Below are 21,727 nucleotides of genomic sequence, written 5' to 3'. Positions count from 1 at the left end.
CTTCAAACCAGAAGATCCCTGCCATTTTATATTAAATCCAAGAATAGCTTTAGCATGGATCTCTTCACTGCTGCCCTTGGAGTACTCAAAGGCACAGGAGACAGATCTGCGAAAAGGACAGTTAGGAGCATTTAAGTCTACTCTGGGGCTCACTGTTAATTATTGCATTCCACTAATGACAACTTCCTTGCTGTATAGACACAACCTTTCAGATTCCAGAGAGGTCTCAAACAGTGGGAGGACTTCTGATTTTCTGCAGAGGCTAAGTACTGGTATTGTGTCTTACTGTCTGTAGCAAGGTGACGGATTAATACAACTCACCTGCCTGGTGGTACAGGACTTGCCTTGGTGGGAGGAAGGAAAAGGAGCCAAGACCTCTGTTAGCTCTGGTCTTTTGGTGGGACTGAGAAGGTAAAAGATCTTGTGGGAGGGAGACCTAGAAATGCCAAGTGGAGCTTCTGCATTTTGTTATGGGTTCCTCTTTTACCTTCTCCTTAGCACTGGGGTAAGGAGGGGGGCAGGAAGGTCAGAGCAGCTATCTTTGAGGGCTGTATTTGTGCTGGGTGTGATGACTATTAAATGGCAACTATTAAAATAATTGAAGACTTCCAGTGGAACTCCGTCAGGGTATTCTTTGTATCGTTTGTACCCAGCTGCTGAGTGGGAAGGAATAGAAAAGACAGAATTGAAATCCAGTCACTGTATAATGATAATGTGAGAGACTGGACAGAAGCTGCTATGTGAGAAATTCTGATTAAACATAGGTTTTCTTTCTTCTGTGTGGTTCAACATTTTAATAGGTTGTTGTATCTGCATCTGGACGAGGCCTTGGGCAAATCTGATTTCATTCTTCTTTGTGGGTAGTTGGGTGAACTCCAGAGAGCCCTTTCAACTTAAAATAATCTATGCTCATTAAAAGCAAGTATAGGCAACTTCAAAAATTACTGCTTTGTCTTGCATTTTAATTCATCTAAGATTTCTTAGGGCTTATCTTTGTTTTTTCCTGTAATCGTCAACAATAATCTGAAGTTCTTCTGATTCTTAACTATTAAAAAGCTATTCCTCCATTCATCACAATGCTTTTTTTTTTTTTTTTACCAGCGCTGTGAGCTGTGTCACAGTCCATTCCATGTAGGAACAAACTTCTTAAACTTAACCATATTTTACCACATAAGAGAAACCATAACTGACAATATAATTGCATTTGTATTAGCCTGTGGACTAAACTGGCCATCTGTTTCTACATGCATAATCTATTTGTGTCCATGATTTATTTTTTCATAGCGTCTGATGTGGAAGATGTTTTGTTGTCTGATGCTCTGTGAAGTCTTCTGTATTTACAAAAATACAAATTCTGAAATCAATATTCTAAAATTGCAGTGAAGCAGGACTTCAATGTTTGCCAGAGGATTAAATGAACAGGAGGGAGAAACAGGATTTGTTGGACTTTCATTCTCTGTCATGTTCAATAAACTTAAAAATAAGCACTTCTGATAATCCACGCTTAAACTGTTTTTATATTAAAGTTATATTAAACTGCTATGTTTCTCTTACACATCTGAACAAACTATTAGACACTTGAATTGGACCAATGTGGTTTTTAAGATGACTGTAAGCTTCTACCTGTGGCTCCTTAATGTAAAGATAGTCAACTCTTGACACTGGTTTCCAGTCTGAACTGAAATGGGGAAGTCTTTCACTAATTGTCACTTAGCTGTAACCATTTAAAATTCTTTGCCCTTGAGGACTATTTAGTCTTGAAAGTAGCATGCAAGGGATGATCTGAATCATATTTATATCATCTTCCATACTCAGACTAAATCTGTATTGGATATGTTAGTAATAGCAGATGGTTTTGCATAGCTTTTGCTGTAAAATGAGAAGTAATGGCGGCAGACAGGCAGGAACCTCCTTCTGGCAGTATTTCAGCTGACCTATCTGTGCCATTTCTCCCAGAACTCCATTTATGGGGAAAATGGATTCCCTCCTGTTCTCGGGTGTGCATTCCTGCTCCAGTGTGTGCTCAACCCACTCTGTATCTCCAGCATGGAGCTGGCTGTGTCCTTCAGAAAGCATGGGGAGTAAATGTAGGTGGTAGCAATGGAGAAGCACACTGCAGCTTTGGGCTCTCTTGAGTTTCCCAAATTACAGCAGAATTGGCTGCTGAAGAGGAAAGTCGCTTCTGAGGCTGATGCTTGCTTACCACTGAAGCAGGTCCTGTTACAGCAATGTGGAGCAGCATTTGACATGCGCTGACTTTTAGATAGTCAGAGTCAAAAGCATGGTGTGCTCTTGTTATTTTATACCTTTATTTTTGGCAGGCAGCCATATAGTTTCTCTGTCAGAACAAAGGCAGAGGCTGTGCATGCATCTGGAATTGTGTCTAATTCAGTTCGCAATGTGCTGCTTAGTTTCAAGCTAAATCTTTCCCATAAGGTGACCAGACATTGCATATAGAAAGGTCATTCCCTCCTTTCTCTTCACAGCAAACAGAAATGCATTTCAGAACAAGTCTATCTCATTTGCTAATTCATTTTGTTTCTCTCAAGCTGCGTAAGCATTTACTTAATGGTGTGCTCTTTATTACTGGGAAGGGAATAAAGAAACAAATAAAACAAAAATTTGTTCAGCCTTGAGAAGTGAAGGCTTTGAGGAGACCTTATAGAGTGGCCTTCCAGTACCTAAAGGGGGCCTTCAGGAGAGCTGGGGAAGGACTCTTTATTAGGGCATGTAGCGATAGGACGAGGGGGAGTGGCTTCAAACTGGAAGGCGGTGGATTTAGATTAGATATTAGGAAGAAATTTTTCACTCTGTGGGTGGTGAGGCACTGGAATAGATTTCCCAGAGAAGTTGTTGAGGCACCATCCCTGGAGGTGTTTAAGGCCAGGCTGGATGGAGCTTTGAGCAACCTGGTCTAGTGAGAGGTGTCCCTGTCTATGGCAGAGGGGGGTTGGAACCGATGATCTTCAAGGTCCCTTCCAACCTAAATCATTCTGTGATATGATTCTATGAATGTGGAATCCAGTGTTTCTGAAGAAATCTGCACTGAGACTGCTGATTATGAAGGTGCAAGTAGGCTGGCTGGTTGTTGTCTGTTTAGTCTGGAGAGGGAGCAAGTTTTGGGTGGAGCATTTAGAGAACATTCATTTCCTCTCCTTAATTTGCTTCTAGAGAGGTATTTTTAGCTTTAAAAAAAAAAAAAGCCTTAAATATTAGGAGGCTTGGAAACTATATTAAAAAAATGCAAAACCCATTTTCATTTTCTTACTTGCACTTCAGATTCTGTTTTGGGAGTTCTTGAACTGTTAAGCCTGTTCCTCTGTGTACTGTACAATAGTGCTCTATACACAAGTGATCCTAGGTTTCTAAGCCTTCTAATTACAACACTAATGAAATTATCATTATTTCTCTTTCTCCCCCTTCCCCTTTTTTTAAAGGAGGGCAGAGCCCAAGCATAAAGAAGTAATGCCAATTTGTAGCTGAAGTAGCAGATGGAGAGAATGGGTTAATGTTGACTTTTTTTTTTTTTTTTTGAGGGCAATGCAAGCACATTTTCAGTTTAGCAGCTTTTTAGGGAGGATGATTTTAAAAACCAACCAAAAAACCCAAACAACCAACCCCAAACAAAAAACCTGTCCTGGAAAAAAAAAGAAGTGATTGTTTTGTGTTGCTTTAGCTTCCTCTTTCTCTTTAGAGAACATCCTGGCCAACATTTTGTTATGCTCGTGTGACTTGACAGGAGCACCTAGTTGTTTACTGATGTACATGGTGTGTGTATGAGATTCAGGCTGCATATGGTGGGGCTCTGGATTCTAGATGAGAAGACCCTTGTAAACACCAATCTTCAGTGGAGACAAACTTTTATTAACCTGTTAGCTTTATATATCCAACTTGGTAAAAAAAAATGTAATTGATGAAAGAGAAGTTAATCTTTAAAGTTATGTTTATTTTAGATGGTCTACTGCTCTGGTTTCAGGTTAGTGCCCCTAGAATGTGAACTTCTTGAGCCCTTAGGCTGATAAAGATGTCATTATGGTTACAGTAGGCTTATATTTATTCTTCCAGATAAGAAAGGAAGAAATAATTTCATGCCTCTCTATCCATCCCTGCAGTTGCAAGCAGTAGCTTAATAGCTGCCAAAGTGTCTCTTCTCCCTAAATAGCCCATAATCTGCAGGAAAGTTTTGTAATATCCTCAGGGGCAGTGATCCTTCAAATTATAAAATAACTGAAAACATTGTCTTGCCTGCATCTTGTTATGTTGAGCAAGTGGTTTGTGAACAACCTGTTCCTTCGTTTTGGACAGAAACAAATTGAAAGTTGAGCTGTTTATATCCTTGTATGTACAACAATAGAGGTATGACTACTTGGAGTAAATTACAAACTTGTTAATAATAAAACCATGTCACAACATCTCATTAACCCTGGCATTGTATTATTGTTGCCAGAACTACGATTAGTACCAGAATTTTTCAGCTCTAGCTCACTTTCCATTCATGGTAAAAGCAAAACTGGAGGTGAGCCATCTTCACAATGACCTTCCCTCCCACTACATCTACCCACAGCTAACTGGGAGTGCTCCTCACGCTGCTGGGGCAGTGGGTGGGAGTGTGGGGATGGGTTCCCCTCCGCCTGCTGGGCGAGAGCCTGCACACCCAACTGTGACCACAGTTCCACCATCCTTCATCCGTCTGATTTAAAAGCGACATTCCCCAAAGGTTTATAGAGCTGGAGGCATTTAAAATTTACTGTGTTATATGGATGCATAAGTTATGGTGCTTGGTATCTATTTTTCACCTCAAATTTCCAGTGGCTGTTACTCAGTTAAATTTGCTGATGTGTTGATATATTGTGTGAATACCTGGCCTTTAATTCTGCACTGTTTTTTATATTCTCTCATATTTCCTCTGCATTATGAATTGGACGTCTGCCCTTTTAATCTCTTCACAGCAAAACCCTTTGCATATCATTTATGGTCATCGTTTTTGCTAACTGTGCTGTCTCTCTTTCTTCTCTGAAAGAAAGCTGGTATTAGTCTAGCTGAAACTTGATTGTAAAGGGTATGTTCTGCTCTCAATCACTATCAGGCATCTCAAATATACTCGGAATATGAGACAAATCACTTGGATGTTTTTTTTATTCCTATCAGATGTCCAGGTTAGTACATATAAATGTGGGATTTGTTTATTTCTTGATCTTCTGTGTTTTGCCAAGTCATATACTGCAAATCACATTGTTCTGACAGCTGGATTAAATGTCCTTTAACTTGAGGTCTTATGGGCTCTCTCGCTGTGGTTTCACAGCCACAGACCTAAGGAAGGGCTGCAAAGAATCTGCTGTTTCACATATGTGAAGCTTGTAGAGTGAGCTGGCCTGGGGAGACAAGTCACCAGGAAAATACTTGGTTTTGGCTAAGGCTAACTTTCTGCCTCCTAGCTCAACTGCACCAACAGGCTTGTGCAAACACTGTCGCTTATGTAGGTACAATAGAAAGGTGAGTGGACCCCAAAATACTGTCCTGATGTCGACTTAGTCAAATTCTTAATCTTTGCTTTCGTTTTGGATTGTAGATTATAAAGGCAGCAGTAAGATCATTCATGCAGCATATTTCTTGAAGCTGACTAGTCATATTGCTCTGTACACAGATGGGCTTGGGCCACGAGCAAGGATTTGGTGCCCCCTGCTTAAAGTGCAAGGATAAGTGTGAAGGATTTGAGCTTCATTTCTGGAGGTAAGTGACACCAGATGTCTCTTAAGCTGTGACTCAGCACTGCAGATCTTAACACATGTATACAAATGTGTAAGTAACAACTTCTGTTCCCTCTTTCAATTAAACTATTCAGATGCTTCAAAGAAGCTGTGTCTAGGTTCAGGGCCAGGGCTTCTCAGCTGCATTACAGAAGAGTGCTTAAATATGTAATCACTTATGAACATGCATTCCATCTGCACTGAAGTCAATGGAAGTACTTCTACTGAAGCATTTGCCTTAGCTTAATAAACAGTTGAAGTAGGTTTGTAAAAACATCTCTATCCCTTCAGTAAGAGAGATGACAGGGAAGCAGTGTGCTTTATCTCAGTAATAAAATGCATTCTCGGCTCCTGACCAAATACATAAGCTTTGATCTGAGATTTTAAGTAACATTATCTTGAAAAAATGTTGAAACTTTGTATACATCTACAGATGACTTCGGGGGAAAGAGGTGTCATAATTCAAATAAGTTAGATAGTACTTGGCCTTGGATGATGCACTGTTCCTAAACCAGTAGCAGTAAATAGTCTATGCTGTGGTCTATGCCATTACTTCTGCAGAAACTTTGTATTCCATTAAGACCTTTATTGTTTTACTGAGACAAGATGTATATGTGTGTATTAATTTATGTATCTAGCTAGCCCAGTTCACTGATTATACTGGGTGGACTTTGAGATGTAGCTTAGTGATTCTGATTTAAAAAAAAAAAAAATTCTCTCAAAGGACATCATTTCATGTCCTTGAAAGGACATAAAAATAAATAATTGTTAGTAATACTAGCACATGCTAGCAACGAAAACAATTACGTTTCACCAATGCTATTTAGCTACAGTCATAACTGTATCTGCAGTAGGTTTTTATTTTGTGGGTTTTTTTAATGTAGTCTTTACATATGAGCCGTAGTGGCATCAGGTGCAGATAAGGCCTAGGAGATTTTACTTCTTTGCCCAAGCATTTGACTGCAGCTGAGACTCAGTTTAGACAATGACCAAATAGACCACAGCAAAACCTTGCTATAAGTTGATGAGGATATAGCTTCTTTGTGATGATCTGTAATATGTAGCTGCAGAAACAGCTTACAAATAATGACATGGAGCAAGAAGTGTTAATACATTAATGAATAAACATGATCATCTAAACATAAAACAAATTATTAATTTATGAAAAGATGCTTTTTCAGTACAGTCAATGAGGGAACTCGTGTAGAGGTACTAAACTAAAACAGAACACAAGTTAATGCATACAGGTAATTCATTAAAACAAAATAAAAAATTTGCAAGAGTAAATACTGTTGTTTATTTATGGTTAAATGAGAAATTATGTCACTTCCTACTTGAGAAAGCTGTTTGTTCATAGTGTAATAGACAGGGAAATCACAAGTGGGGGAAAAAAAAAAGAAAAGATTAGTCCAGTTAACTTTTTTCTCAACTCTTCCTTTTCATCCTCTTTTTCTTAGTTCCCATTGTTAGACCTTGTGATTCCTAGCTTATTCTTTAACAGGGAAGAATTTGGGATAAAAAGAAATAAATTGCCTCAAGTGATATAGTCACATGATAGCATGATTACCAAGTTAGAATGTGTCTCCTTCTGTGTGTGTATTTGGAGGGTTTTGTGTGTGTGTGTTTTTTTTTTTTTATACACGTTTCACTATGCTCCTGTGGTTAGGGCTCGTTCTGCCAGGTCCTGAATATGTAGCTTGTCAGAGCACTGTCTAGACAGCAGTGGATTAAAGAGCAAGTACAAAAAAAAGACATAAAACCAGTGTCTATTTAGTTAAGATTAAGATATAATTTGGAAATTGAATCTATATAGGATAGACCAGGTACATAGGGTGGCTGGAATTAGTCTGAGAAACATCATCTAGATGTCAGACAAATGTGGCACATACTTCTGAAACAGTTGAAAAGTTAGCCATTGAGGCAATTCAAGAATGGCTTAGAAAAATAGCTGTTTCTCCAGGAGAGCTGCTACTGGGGACAGTAAGGGTGTGAATCTGAAATCTGAATTCAGTTTTCAAAGGAAAAATATATTAATAGGCATGCATAATTTCACTATTGCTCACCTATAAAAGATAAGTGTTGAAGTAGGGATTGTAGTTAGAGAAATTGTTACAAGTGGAGGGGGAAGAATAACTGGTGGGTTGATCCCAGCCAGCAGCCAAGCACCCGCACAGCTGCTCACTCCGTGTCCCCTCACAGCAGGGTGGGTGAGCAAAAGGAAGCAAAAGGAGTGAAAAGGAAGAACAAAAGTGAGAAAACTCATGGGTTGAAATAAAGTCAGTTTAATAGCTGAAGGAAGGTAGGGTGGGGGGGTGGAGCAAGTGATGCAAAGGCTATCACTCACCACCTCCTACCAGCAGACCGATGCCCAGGGAGTCTCCAAGCAGTGTCCGCTTTGGAAGTCAGAAACCCTGCCTGTATTATTGCTGATCACAACATTAGATAGTATGAAGTATCGTATCCCTCTGGCCAATTGGAGCTGGCTGTGCCTCCTTCCAGCTTTTTGCCTACCCCCAGCTTACTCACTGAGGTGGGGGCAGTGTCCAAAAAAAGAGGAAGCCTTTACACTGTGCCAGAAGTGCTCAGCAACAGCAAGTGCTATCAACGCTGGTTTAGCCACAAATCCAAAGCGCAGCACCATAGGGGCGTTATGAAGAAAGTTACCTCCATAGGAGCCAGATCCAGTACAGTAAGTGAGGCAGCGGTTTGCAGGTGGCAGTCCTTGCTGTGGTGTGCGTAAGGGGGACACTGCCCTCTCCTGGGTGGAGCTGAGGAGCTTCAGCAGATCATGTAATTCTTAGCCTGATACATGGAAGCTCCGAAGCATCTCAAAGAGCTAAGATGTAATTTCTTTCTGTATTTCTGTACAAAAGAGCATCAGTTCTGCCTTGGGGGAGTCAGATTGGAAAGTGCATGAAAAAAATCCAAGTACATCTTTGTAGCAGCAGGGGTTTACACAGAGTTGCTACACTGTTCTTCTCTATACTGGTAGAGTTTGGAAAATACCTCTTCTGAGGTGGCAACTGCTCTTTCAGCACTTTGTGCTGTAATTCTTGGCACAGTGTGTGGGATGGTTATATAGGTGCAGAACTGCTAATTTAGGCTGGTGTAGAAATGGTGGTAAACAAAGCCCTTAGTAAAATTTGTTCCTAAATTTTGAAGTTCTGAAAGCCTCAGTGTTGTGAGCTGAACAGAAAATGAATACAGTGAGAGCCACAGTCTGTAACGGTAGCTGAACAGTGAACAATTACCTGCTTTATCTTAGTGTGTTAATAACTTTTGCTTTTAAAATGGTCCTCAGAATCATGCTTCCATCCAAGTGTTGCAGCAGCAGCGGGCAGGGTCTTCTCAGTGCAGGTCTTAAACTTCTTTAAGACTCCAAAACTGCCCCTGCAAAATTAGTAGGGCAGGCTGGCTGTAAGAGACTGACAGTCAGATAAATGTTTGCTCTGTGGGGATGCATTTCCCGCTAGAGGGAGGTGTGGGATGGGAGTCAGAAGTTGCTGAAAGCAGGAGGGAAGGTTCTGATTTATCTTGGTCTTGTATATACTGGAAAGTGGTAATTGTCTCCGGTGTGGCTTTCCAAGATATTAAAAAGCTTCTGGAGACAAGAATCATAAGCTTGGGAACAACCGTTTTCAGCATCTGTACATTCTCTGTACAGATACAATCCCTGGAAGGCAGGGAGAGCTTTAAGTTGGCTTTAATGTCTTCTGATACTACTGATGACAGGCAAGTACCGAGGCACAGTTCACATCATTTGCAATTACTATGGCTGCTTTAATAGCAAGAAAATCTAACAGAAGGAACCATAGGAAGAGGTTATTCTTTCTGCATGGAAGAGACAAGCCTCAGGACTTTCCAGGTATTTGTTGAGGGCTTCTCTGTACTTGCAGCTGCCACCTCCTGTCACTAGGAGCCACTGCAAAGCTGGCGTAGGAAGGGTCATGATCCAAATTATTTTTCCTCTTCATACACCAAAACATAGAAAAGCAGGATGATGGCTGACATTTGGTTTTGGAGAAGGAGCTGGAAGTCTGATCCTTGCTGTCAGTAGACATCCAGGACATAAGAATTCACCAGCTTGGGAGAGAGGGTAGAATCTGCTTACCTTCCTTCTTCCTCTTTCTACCCACTCAAGACCTGGAAGCAAAACACAATCTACTAGATCGGTCTTTTACAGTCATGCGCAACTTCCAATTCCACAAATTTTGAAGCTTCCTCCGTATCTTCCATGTTTTGAATGGTAAAAGCTTCCCAAACTGCTGAGATTTGGCTGAAGGAATGTTTCTCTCCTTTGCTGAGGTCCTGAGAGCTATGAACACGTAAGCAGGAGTCCCTAATACCCCCTTCAGCAGGGAACTTGCTGAATGTCCTCAAGTGAAGGGAAAATCTTTTTGACAGTGCAGATGGAAAGAACAAGAAATTCTCACTGCCTGTCTTCTCGATAGAGTCAAAGGGGAGAAATTTAAGTCTATATGTGTGTTTATATATGTATGTCTGTGTGCATATATAATAGCAACTGGTTTTCCTGGCACATGTGAGGTGTTTGCTTCAACACAAAAAATAAAAATTGGGCATCAGTTATCAGACAGACTTTTGAAGTGTAAGTTTGAGGTAACGAGATCGGGTTGCTTCAGTAAGATAGCTGTATCATAGTCAAAGAAGTGACCAGCTGACCTATTCTAAGTAGAAGTAATTGACCATATCTGTTGGGCAGAAGGGACAGTGACTAATGAACAGGACTCTGATTTGGCAACTTCGTGGAAGAAGGTATGACTAAATTGTAAACAGTGCTCTGCAGGAAGAGTTATATGTGTAAATGTTAACTGGATATCTTTTAGGACTGGAAATTATTCAAGAAAAAGGTTTATAAATCAGGACAGGAAACCTTTTTTTGGCTGTTAGCAGTGTACAGGCATCTTCATGTGGCTGGGATCCAGGGGAACGTTGGGGAGCCAGGGAAATGGCAAGAGCCTCGGGGGTTTTCCTTTGATTCACAGAGATATGCTGACATCAGTTGTGACTCATCTTCTTTCTGGATGGCTTTCTGCTGCATTGGGAGACATAATTAGCCACAAGCTCTAATGCCAGGGCCACTACACTTGTAATTTTGTAACATAGCCCTGTAACAACTTCTTGCAAACTCCATGAAGGCAAAGAGTCATTCACTTAATCTCGAAAGAGCAGGGAGATAGCGTTGGACTGAAACATACACAGTCAAATTCTTAAGTAAACCTAGTATTAGATCTCAAAGAAGACATGATTGAAGGTTGGTAGTAAGGTATAATTACATGCACACCTTAAAGGATGAGCAAAGTGAATATAAATTGCTTTCTCAGTATATAAAATATTCTCTAAGTATTAGCTAGGTAAAGGACTCGTGTAGACTGATGTTGAAGATGTTGCAAAATTTTATGTTGCTCTAATAGTAATGCACAGGTACAGCATTTAGGCTTAATGGGCAATGCTAGTTCGTGCTTGAATTTTTGGGTAAGCTGAGAGACTTACAAAGTGCTTAGTGTTTACCAGGTATCCAGAGAAGTATCAGCTTTGAAATTCTGTGCATATTTCCTGTTGTGGGTATGAGTTGGAAGTTGTGCAAGCGGTCAGACAGCCTATACTTCAATTATTGATCTCTTTAGGTTTTTATGCGTTGCAAAGCGGAGTCTGTTCTGCTTAACGTTCTTACTTTACTTGTTATTTTTAGAGTGGAGTGGTGCATGTCTGCAGAGTTAGCTATTTTTATTTGGAGTGAGTTTCATAACTTAGATTACCATAATTTATGGTTGCTATATAATCACATGACCAGGGCAGTGTCCATCACACACTGAAATGCTAGTACCCTTCATTAGAAACTGGTGTCCTTATGTAGCGTGTATCTTTGAGGCTGGCTGTGCATCACTTCACGTGACCAGTTACATGCAGGTCCTCCTTCTTCCTGCGTTTCCCATCCCCTAATGGGCCTGCTGTAATCATGGCGTGTTCTTGTCATGTACCTGTCAGATGCCTGAAGATAAGGTATGTATCTTGCCTTCAAGACTTTAGAAAGCAAGATGCAGAACAACGTTAGAGTTTGATGGGTTTTTGCAAGCAGGGTTTGAAAAGCCTTTTATAGGTAGTAGTTTTCTGCTATTTGCTATGTTGAGAAATCAATAATGGGGTAAAATATTACTCATTCCTCTTTAAACTCTAGAGATCCAGAAGCTTGATCTGTTTTCTTACTCTGTATAAGAGCTTTTGGTTAACATTCAGCTTCACTAACTTCCATAGACTGTGGCTGACTGCTTTGAACTGAAGCTCTGGGGAAGCCATTAATAAATAGTAAACTAGCTTGTCTAATCCAAGGTTCTGTTTATTATATGTGAATTGTTTAATTATGCTTAAGGTAATAAATTGCTATCTAATAGCCCTTAACCGAGGGACTTCAAATGTCTTGTATATGAAAGAATACCATTTCTATCTAAGTAAAGCCTTCTACCTTTTAAGGATGTTATCTGTGAAAATTCTCTGTACAACATGTGCCAGAGTTGTTCTGAGTTGATTCAGAGCCGTTTGAAAGGCTTTGTCCATATAAGCCTTTCACTTTTCTTTCATCTTCTCTTTTAAATGCTGAACTTTGAACAGAACTTGGTGCAATTACACTGTATATATGGCTGTATGCGTTTTTTTTTCCTTTCTAGGAAATACTTGTTTCCACTTGATAGCAACCCTGTGATAACCAAATGTCATGCATACAATGAAATGCATATGAAGAAAATAGTATGGTGTGTGTAATTGTGAGTGTATAAAGAGAACCTGAAAAACTAAAAGCCCCAATACATGACTTCTGGGGGGGATCATGTTGATGCATGTAAGTTAATTCATGGGTCGCTACCCATAAAAAAAATCTGGTAGGTGGGTGATAACAGACATGTATGTGCACAATCAGTACTGAGATGTAACTGAAGGAATGATACAGTATCGTATTCAAAATGCATTAGTGTAGTTGATATCTATCTGATCACAATCTCTGTGAACAAAGAATGTAAGTAATACAACAGGAGAAATAAAGAATATCCTCAAGAGCCGTTTGACATATTGCAGGAAAACTTGTATATTCCCTAATCAAAGCACTGAAAACAAGGTTTTGGGTTCCCAGTGATGTTGTTACTAGGCACGTTTTTCAGCCGAGACTGTAACTTTGTTGCTGTTTCCATTAAATTCCAGAAAAATATGCCGCAACTGCAAATGTGGCCAGGAAGAGCACGATGTCCTTACAAGCAATGAGGAGGATCGGAAAGTGGGGAAGCTCTTTGAAGACACAAAATACACAACCCTTATTGCAAAGCTGAAGAATGATGGCATCCCCATGTATAAACGGAATGTAATGATACTGACTAATCCAGTGCCAGCCAAGAAGAACATATCCATCAATACTGTGACTTACGAGTGGGCTCCTCCTGTTCAGAATCAGACACTGGTAAGTCCAACTCACTTTTTGTTCATGTTCAAGGCAGGAGTTGATGGGAGATAGAGAAGTAGAGCTTACCGGAAGGCTGAATTTGCCTCTTGTAGTCATTCTGTGTGTACCTCTTTTCTTCTGCTAAACTGACAATATGGTGTCTGTTAAATGAGTCTTGCCTGTGACATCTTGCAGATATGGATGCTTGTCTATGGAACTTCTTGAGAACTGGGGAGATGAGGTGGTTTTTAACAGAGAGGATTAAAAGGATTTAAGCATTATCTGCCAAGTCCCTGGAGTCCAGTTTCTCTAACCTGCCTTTTTTAGTACACTTGAAAAATTTGCATGGAGTGTGGGGGGGAAAAAAAAAAAAACAACAACCACCCAAAAACAAACCCCAACCCCACAACAATTTGTCATTGTTTAAAGTTAAGGGGAACACTCAGTCTTGCATATAGCTTTTACTGTATATGGTAAGAACAAGGTCAGTGTTGACATCTAAAAGAGCAACTCTCTTCCAGTATGTTTTCAGCTGAAGTAGATGAGATGATAGATAGCCTTCTGAGGGTTTTGCTTCACTTTTCAAACTTTGATTGCTAATTTACTGTACTGCAGTGTTGTGTGATCTGTGCTGGAATCACATTCTCTGACCTACTTCTCAAAATATACTTTTTCAGTGAATTAATCGAACCTTGTGCATCTAAATTGACTTGTTATTAACGTTCAGTTACCACTTTGATTTTTAGGCTTGTTCATGCTTTATTAAAACTAGAGATTTTTTCTTTATTTAGCTAGAATTATTTTTGCAATGGGCTGTGTGCCTCAGGCAAACAATTTCAGCTTCTACTTTTTACAGCTATACTGATGATCAGTAGTTTTATATAGCTTTGAAGAGACAAGGTGCTGTGTAAACGTTAATTATTGTTTACTCTGAGAAGTAATAACTCTGTTCCGTAAAAGGCTTAAAAGGAAGCCTGTCTCTTACTCTGGGAAGAAGCCAATTAATGCATCTGCTGTATTTTATCTCTATCTACTGTGTTTTGGGAACTTAACGTTTATGGAAAGAACCTTGTTTTTGACAAATCTGACTGTCGCTAACAGCAGTAGAGATGATTATAGTCGCGTGTTTGCTTTGGTCTATAGTTGAAGTGGCATCTGATATCTAATTCCTCCTGGTTCAGGCTAGACAGTATATGCAGATGCTACCAAAGGAGAAGCAGCCTGTTGCTGGCTCGGAAGGCGCACAGTACAGGAAGAAGCAGTTGGCTAAGCAGCTGCCCGCTCACGATCAGGATCCTTCAAAATGCCACGAGCTCTCCCCCAGTGAAGTTAAGCAGATGGAACAATTTGTGAAGAAGTACAAAAACGAGGCACTTGGTGTAGGGGATGTCAAGCTCCCTGGTGAGGTGGAAACGAGAGCTACTGAGAAGAATAACGTGAACAATGGTGACAGAGGCACTTCAGCTGCTGTAGGAGCAATGGATGACAAGTCCCCAGATCAGAAGGCATCTCAGTATGTAAGTATAAAAAAGGAAAGGTAAAACAAGAAGGTATTTTACCAATCGAGTGCTCACGTTGGTTGTTTAACACAATTAACTTGTTTGTTAACTTGGAATAGTGAAAATCTAGGGGGGGGAAAGGAGAGAAGGCTAACTGGAAAACATTGTGAATATCTGCACAGAACCCTGGTTTCTGACTGTATTTAGTGCATTGCAGCAAACAACTTCCTAGGTGACCTTTTCATCCGCATTGCAAAAACATGTTAGTTTGGACATATACTATAGCAGGGTGGCTTTTACAGAATAATAATCAAGACACTTGTATAGTCTTACAGACTGATTGCTGCACTTTTCTCCTCTTGAAGAGTTTAATTTTGGAAGTCAGTTTTCTCCTTTTTCTTGGAAGAGCACCAAATTTACCTACTTGACCAATTGTATTTAAAATTAAGTGAAACTGAGAAATAATAAAGTAACACCTCTCCCTCCCACTTCCAACAAGCCAAGCCGTGTAATGGCTGTTTTGAGTAGCCTTCTTTTCATATTCGGATCTATTTTTTTCTTTGGTCTATTCTTTCTTTGGCATCTGATTTCTGTCTTGTAATAGCTCAACAAAAAATAAGGTATGTAAAATTACCCAATTTTCATTGATCTTTCTAAAACTATAGCCTTAATAAAGTATTTCTGACATAACTTACTATCTTCTGCTGTGCATGTCTCGGTTACCAATTATAAATACAAAATAGGGGTGGGATTACTGAAGTAACATTAAATTAGTTTAGTGAAGGTAGACCTTCACTTCAGAGTGTCAAAAGATCCTGTAACTTGATTCCAGAAATGTTGCTATTGTATGTATGAATTGCAAAAATTATTTGTCTCCAAGTTACCTACAGAAAACGAATATATGAGTTCTAGATGGAGATAAATGTTTAACATGGTTGTAGAATATGGCTTTCAGTGTTATTGGGGGGTGTTGTGTGCTGCTTTTGGTGTGTTTTTTGTTGTTTGTTTAAACTGGCACAGTATATTACTACTTGTGTAATTGATATGGAATATAAAATTAACACTGAAGTTTTAGCCTTGAAAATGCTCACTTACCTTCATCGTTCATATGCTGTGCCATTTGGTTACCTGTAGCTATTTTCTAAAATTAATTATTCGGTTATTTTTGCCATTGCTTTGTGGTGGAGATTCTAAGATACTTAAAAGGTATATTATTGTGGCTTGATGAGGTTGCTGTCATTTTGTGTCATTTGTAACCCAGCAAGAAAAGGTGGGTTTACTTTAGCTTCACCACAGCAACTCTTCACTTGCCTCCTTGAGAAAAACCTACAGAAATACACACCTTGCATTGTACCCTGCTGTCCAACTGACTTGGGCTACATTAAGTCAAGGGCAGGAGGCACTCTGTCCTCTTGAGTAATTGTATCCAAAGGTGCTTCGTTTCTACATTACACCTGTTTATCACTTCAAAGTTCTCTTTACTCAAGCACCTGAGTATAACTCCTACTGTTTAGGGCAGGTACATCTCATCACTCTGTGCAGTGATTTAGAAAGAGGCTTAGAAGTGTTTAATAATGTAAGTTAACATTTGAGTTGCTTATCTGTTTGGTACTGAGTTTACCCTGGGGTAAATAATTGGGATTTAGATATATTATTTTTAACTATTTTTTTTTTGTTCTGATTTCTGCAACGTGACTTAGTCTCAGCTATATTCTGTAGCATTATTTCAAATTCTTTTTTTCAACAGTTCAAAATAAACCAGTACAGAGAAGAGCTTTTAAATACCTTGCAGAATTGCTATCCTTGTCTATGCTTTTTTCTATCTATTAGTGCTGCATCTTTGTTCTCCAAATTTTCTTGTATGTTGTCTTTCAAACTGAATCTGAAAGTATCTATTCCTGTAGCTGTGGTAAATAGCTCTGAAATAGATCTCTTGAAAATCTAATTTTTATTGTAGGAATGGATTTCAACTCTTTTAAACATTATTTTTTTAAAAAACAACAACAAAACACAATCAATCGGGTCTCCACTATTAATGTAAATAATATACCAATAGTAATTGCCTCTCATACATCTTTACACTTCCCCTTTCATTCTGTTTCAAGCTGTTCTTCCTCCCCTTTTGATGTCTTTCTATGTTATTTTGAAATTGCTTGTCTAAAACAAGTGTGGGGATCTGATCAATATGCATTACAGCCAAGACACTAATAAAAAAATAAAAAAAAAAAAACAACAAAAACCAGATATATATACACACACACAATTGAAAACTGAGGCCATTTCTGGCTGGGCTTGTAGTGATGTGAATCATAGAAAAGACTTTCCCAGAATGTTCAGTGTAGTCCACAGACCAACTGGAGTGCAGGAAATGCCAAACTGGTGATTAAACTGTAGATTAAATTTTTTGTTTCAGTAACATAAACCACCTGGTGTTTTTTGACTTGATGACAAAACCCTCTCTGCAAGCAGGTATAGGACAGAAGACTGACTATAAACATTTTGGAACTATTTGTAGAGTAGTTGCGTTCATAAACTTAGTAGTCCCTTTTCCATAATCACTCTCCCCTTCCTAAGGTCATTAATCACAGACTGTTGGGCAACAGCCATGAGTGATTAGCATCCCTAGAACACAGCTTTAAACAGAATGAGTTGGAAATAGTCACTTTTTTTTTTTCCTCACCAGTGATGCAGCTATTGCTTGATCTTCTCATGACCTGTATAATACAGCCATGTTCTTGTCATGTGTTCTAGTCATAGTCTAGTCAGTTAGCTTTGGAGGCTTCTTATTATTCTCTCCTTATTCTTGAGTATGCACAGAGCATAACGTGAATTTTAGTTGTGTGGGTTTTCTTAAGAACTGGACTGTAGTTGCAGGAATTTGAATATGGCAAAATACAGTAATCCATTTAAGTAGCACTAGTGCTATGTCAGTAGAATGTACATAATCTTGAAATGCTTAGTTAAACCTGTACCGTGGCATCATGTCATGCTACTATCTGATCGCGAGAGTAAACTAATTCTTTAATTTCAGTCTGGGAAGGTGGGATTTATCACATACATCAGTAATATGTAATTGCTATAGATGTACCTCGTCAAAGACTTATTTAACTTGGTAATACCTTCTTTCCAGTCCTGCTATCGCTGCAAACTGAACATGAAAGAAGGTGACCCAGCTGTCTACGCAGAACGTGCTGGATATGACAAATTGTGGCACCCAGCTTGTTTTGTCTGTTGCACCTGCAGTGAACTTCTAGTAGACATGATCTATTTCTGGAAGAATGGTAACCTGTACTGTGGAAGACATTATTGTGACAGCGAAAAACCCCGCTGTGCTGGATGTGATGAGGTAAGAAATATCCTAGTCCTTTGTTTTAGTGCACAAGTTTGCTCCTCTGAGAAGTGTATATAATTTTTAGTAAAACACTTCAGTGCTGGGCCATGATGTGCCTTCATCAGTTTTAACTGATCATAGTTGCAAGGAACAGAAATTGATACAGACACTCCACATTCAGGAAGATCCATAGTTTGCTTTGGATTTGGTGGGGATTTTGTGTGGTCTACATGGACGTGGGATGTAAGACATGAGTCGAAATTCTATGAAGTTCCAATTATGCGGTTGTTTCCTCAGGAAGGGCACTAGGGGGAGCGCCTGGCTAAATTACACCTTGTGCAGCACAGAGAGAACAGCCTGCCTGGTGGCTTTGGCATCTATTGGATCTTAGTAAACAAAATGGAGGCTTTTGGGAAACTGTCTAACAAGTGAATACATTCAGTTTTATTGTTGAAATAATTTGAAACAGTGGAATCACCAGGAGTTTCTTGGAAATTGCAAAACATCCTGAGGATAGCTTTATCAAAGGAAATGCTATTCAAATGCATATACTAATACTTGTTTGCATCTTCTTTATAGCTAATATTCAGCAATGAATATACTCAAGCGGAAGGTCAAAACTGGCATCTGAAACACTTCTGCTGTTTTGACTGCGATTGCGTTTTGGCTGGAGAAATCTATGTAATGGTGAATGACAAGCCAGTCTGCAAACCCTGCTACGTGAAGAACCATGCTGCGGTAAGATCCATACAGACGTGTTGGCGCTGTGAAGGAAGGGAACGTACATCTGTGGAGCCTGAAACTCTTACTTTCTCCCAGTGTAGGAGTATCTGAAGAGCAGAAATTGAATGCAAGTTCAGGATCAAGTCAATCATCTTTTTTCCCTTTGAAAACAAACTTAAAAGCAGACAAGTATTTTGTCAATTCATAAACTGGAACAAAACCCACTGGTGGAGGGGGGAGGTGGTTCTGAAAATAACTTTAACTTTGCCAGTGGTGAAGCAAGATTTTGTAACAGGAGGAGTAAAGTAGGTGAAGATGAATAACACTGCTAAATGTTTAGTTTGTGTCAGTCATAGTTCATTGTGACCAGTGGGATTCAACTTCAGCTGGTCTGCTGAAAGCCTGCGGGGGCAACTGCAGTCTAGGTACTTTGTTTCTTTGTATGTCTGACCGTGTGAGTTATAAAGGGGAGTGACTGACAAGATAAAGCTAGGAGTTTGGGAAAGAATGGTAGTTCTCGATTCCTAGTATACTAGGAACTCTAATCTGTGATGATGGTCCATTCATATCAACCTGTTAACTAGCTGTTAGTTGGGAGTTCAGTCTAATGTGCATCTAGACTGTTTATAGAGTTAATGGAGGGGAAAAACTGTTATCTCTAGCTGGCGGTTAATAGTCTTCTGAGGTAGGTGTGAGGAATTATCTTTTGGAGAGGCTTTTTTTCTTCTTAAAACATAAACTTATTTGAGACCTAAATGATATTTTTTGACAACCAGATTTTAAGTTGAATTGCATCCAAGACTTCCCAGTAACCTTTAATTCTTTAGCATTGCTTTAGAGCTGCCAATGCACAGGAAGTTTTGTAACTAATCTCTTCAAATATATGGGTTGTTAATATAGGAAGATCTGTGCTGTTTGGCATGGCAAGCTTTTATCATTATACGGGCATTGGGAAATCCTAACGTCATAATTGTCTAAGTGTAATCCCAGCAGCAACTAACTTCTTGTGTCCATTTTATAATTTTATTTTGTGTTCTCAGCTGCATTTTGATCAGAAACTCTGTTTTAAAATTAAAGGAAAATAAAAAGGTGGAGACTTATTTCAAATACTTCTTTTAACATCTGTCCTTTCTCCAAAAACATTGAGGAATTTCAGTTTTTATTGTCCTTATAGAGAGGGTGTGTATGCTTCATTTAAGTGACTCTTTGTTTCTGAACAGATCTGCCAAGGCTGTCATAATGCTATAGATCCAGAAGTTCAGCGTGTGACATACAACAGCTTCAACTGGCATGCTACGCAGGAATGCTTCTTGTGTTCCTGTTGCAGCAAGTGCCTAATTGGCCAGAAGTTCATGCCGGTGGAAGGGATGGTCTTTTGCTCAGTGGAATGTAAGAAAAAGATGATGTCTTAAGAGAAGACGTGCACAGAACCAAGCATTGCTGTGTTCCAAAGGCTCTTGCATTTCTACTGTAAAATCTATAGCATCGGGGCATTTAAAGTTATTGAAAGTATTAAATAGCATTTTCCCAAAGATTTTTTTGAATGACTAAAACTTGATATGTAATCTTCATTTCTTAGCCGTAATAATACTTTTTTTTTTTTTGGAGTATTGTTCCTGAGTCTTATGTCAAATGACTTTGTATCCCATAAATGTAAGAAAATGTATTATGAACTATACATACTTTAAGGGAGCTCTTCACTGTGAAGGATCTTCTTGCTGTATCTTGTCTAATAGATGAAGAAAATGTGAAAATGCTCCAATTTTTCTTGGTTTTTTTTTTTATGGTAAATGTAACTCTTCCACTTTTGGTTTCACTAATTTATCATTTTTATAGTTTCCCTGCTTTCATCAAGCACTTTAGACAAAATGATCAGCTTTACCACCACGTACAGTTTTGTTCACTTGACCTCAAGTATGCAGGGAGAATGAAGCTTAAAAAAAAAAGTTGCCTGTAATCATTTGCTTGTTGTTCACCCATGGGTTCTTGAGGAATAGTGACTATTCACATCTAGTTTGGAAAGTAACTCTGCACCAGTAGAAAACTGCATTGGCTCATGTTTCTCTTAAAACTGTTCATGCTTGGAAAAGTTTTCATTTTATGAATATTGAAGTTACTTTACAGATATTTTTCTTTTTTGGGGCGGGGGGTGCAGAGAAAATACGAGGAGGTCTTGCATTGATTAAAGATGCAAAAATATCCACCAACGTTAGTGAGTGTCACTCGTGTCCTTTCAGAACTGGCTTCTGTTTTTTCATGAATGTTCTTTTTATGAATTGTGCCTTCTGTCAGAGGGATGTGGCACACAATACTGTATGCATTTCCAAGAATGTAATTCTGCTGAAGGATCATACTTAGGCTTTTGATTTGTAAGTTCTTAACCAAAGTACAAAGAAGTCTTTCCCAGAAGATTTCAAGTATTTGAGTGAAAAAAAATCACAGCTGTATGTTAGCTTTGCTTACTAGGTAAACCAAATGTGTGGTTCTTCTTCTTTTTCTTAAGAATTACAGATTTTCAGTGAAACTTGTTAGCTATCTTTGTGTCAGTAAATGGAGAGTCTTTGGCCTAAAAAAAAATAAAAAAAAATTAAAAAAAAAATCGATGGAAGTCTTATGTTCGGCTCTTTTTAAGTTTTATGGTGGCTGTATTGTAACACTTAGAAATAAAAATTAGTATTCTTCACTTGAGTTGTCTACTAATTCTGTTCTTGTTGAATCCCTTTTAGGGGAGCGAGAGGAGGGGAAATGTTTCCATACTTCTCTTTAGCTTTGAGACTATTTAAAAAAAAAAAAAAAAACAACTTAAGTCCTGTATTACTGTAAAGTGCTTACTGTCTTGTGTAATATTGTTGATATGCTTATAGGTGCAAGGCAGTGGGTCTTGTTCTGGTGTTGTGTATTTGTTGGAACTTAGTGTGAATAGTGTGAATTTACTTTTTGTTCATGTAAACTATGGCCTTAATTATACTAAGACAACATTGAA

General features: G+C 38.9%; 1 protein-coding gene across 1 annotated transcript; it reads left to right on the top strand.

Annotated features, from left to right (window-relative positions):
* Positions 1-5,644: 5,644 nt before the first annotated feature.
* On the top strand, positions 5,645-21,421 carry TES (testin LIM domain protein; the record flags this gene model as incomplete). The annotated part of the gene is made up of 6 exons (XM_082489069.1): positions 5,645-5,730; positions 12,957-13,209; positions 14,373-14,708; positions 17,821-18,036; positions 18,601-18,759; positions 19,965-21,421. 6 exons carry the CDS (start codon positions 5,645-5,647, stop codon positions 20,154-20,156), a joined length of 1,242 nt encoding a protein of 413 aa, XP_082345195.1. The 3' UTR covers positions 20,157-21,421.
* Positions 21,422-21,727: the final 306 nt, after the last annotated feature.

Source organism: Vanellus vanellus (genome assembly GCF_965231255.1).
Source record: "Vanellus vanellus genome assembly, chromosome: 1".
Taxonomy (NCBI): Eukaryota; Metazoa; Chordata; class Aves; order Charadriiformes; family Charadriidae; genus Vanellus; species Vanellus vanellus.
Note: the sequence above shows the minus strand (reverse complement) of the source record. Positions and strands in the feature narration are given on the sequence as shown.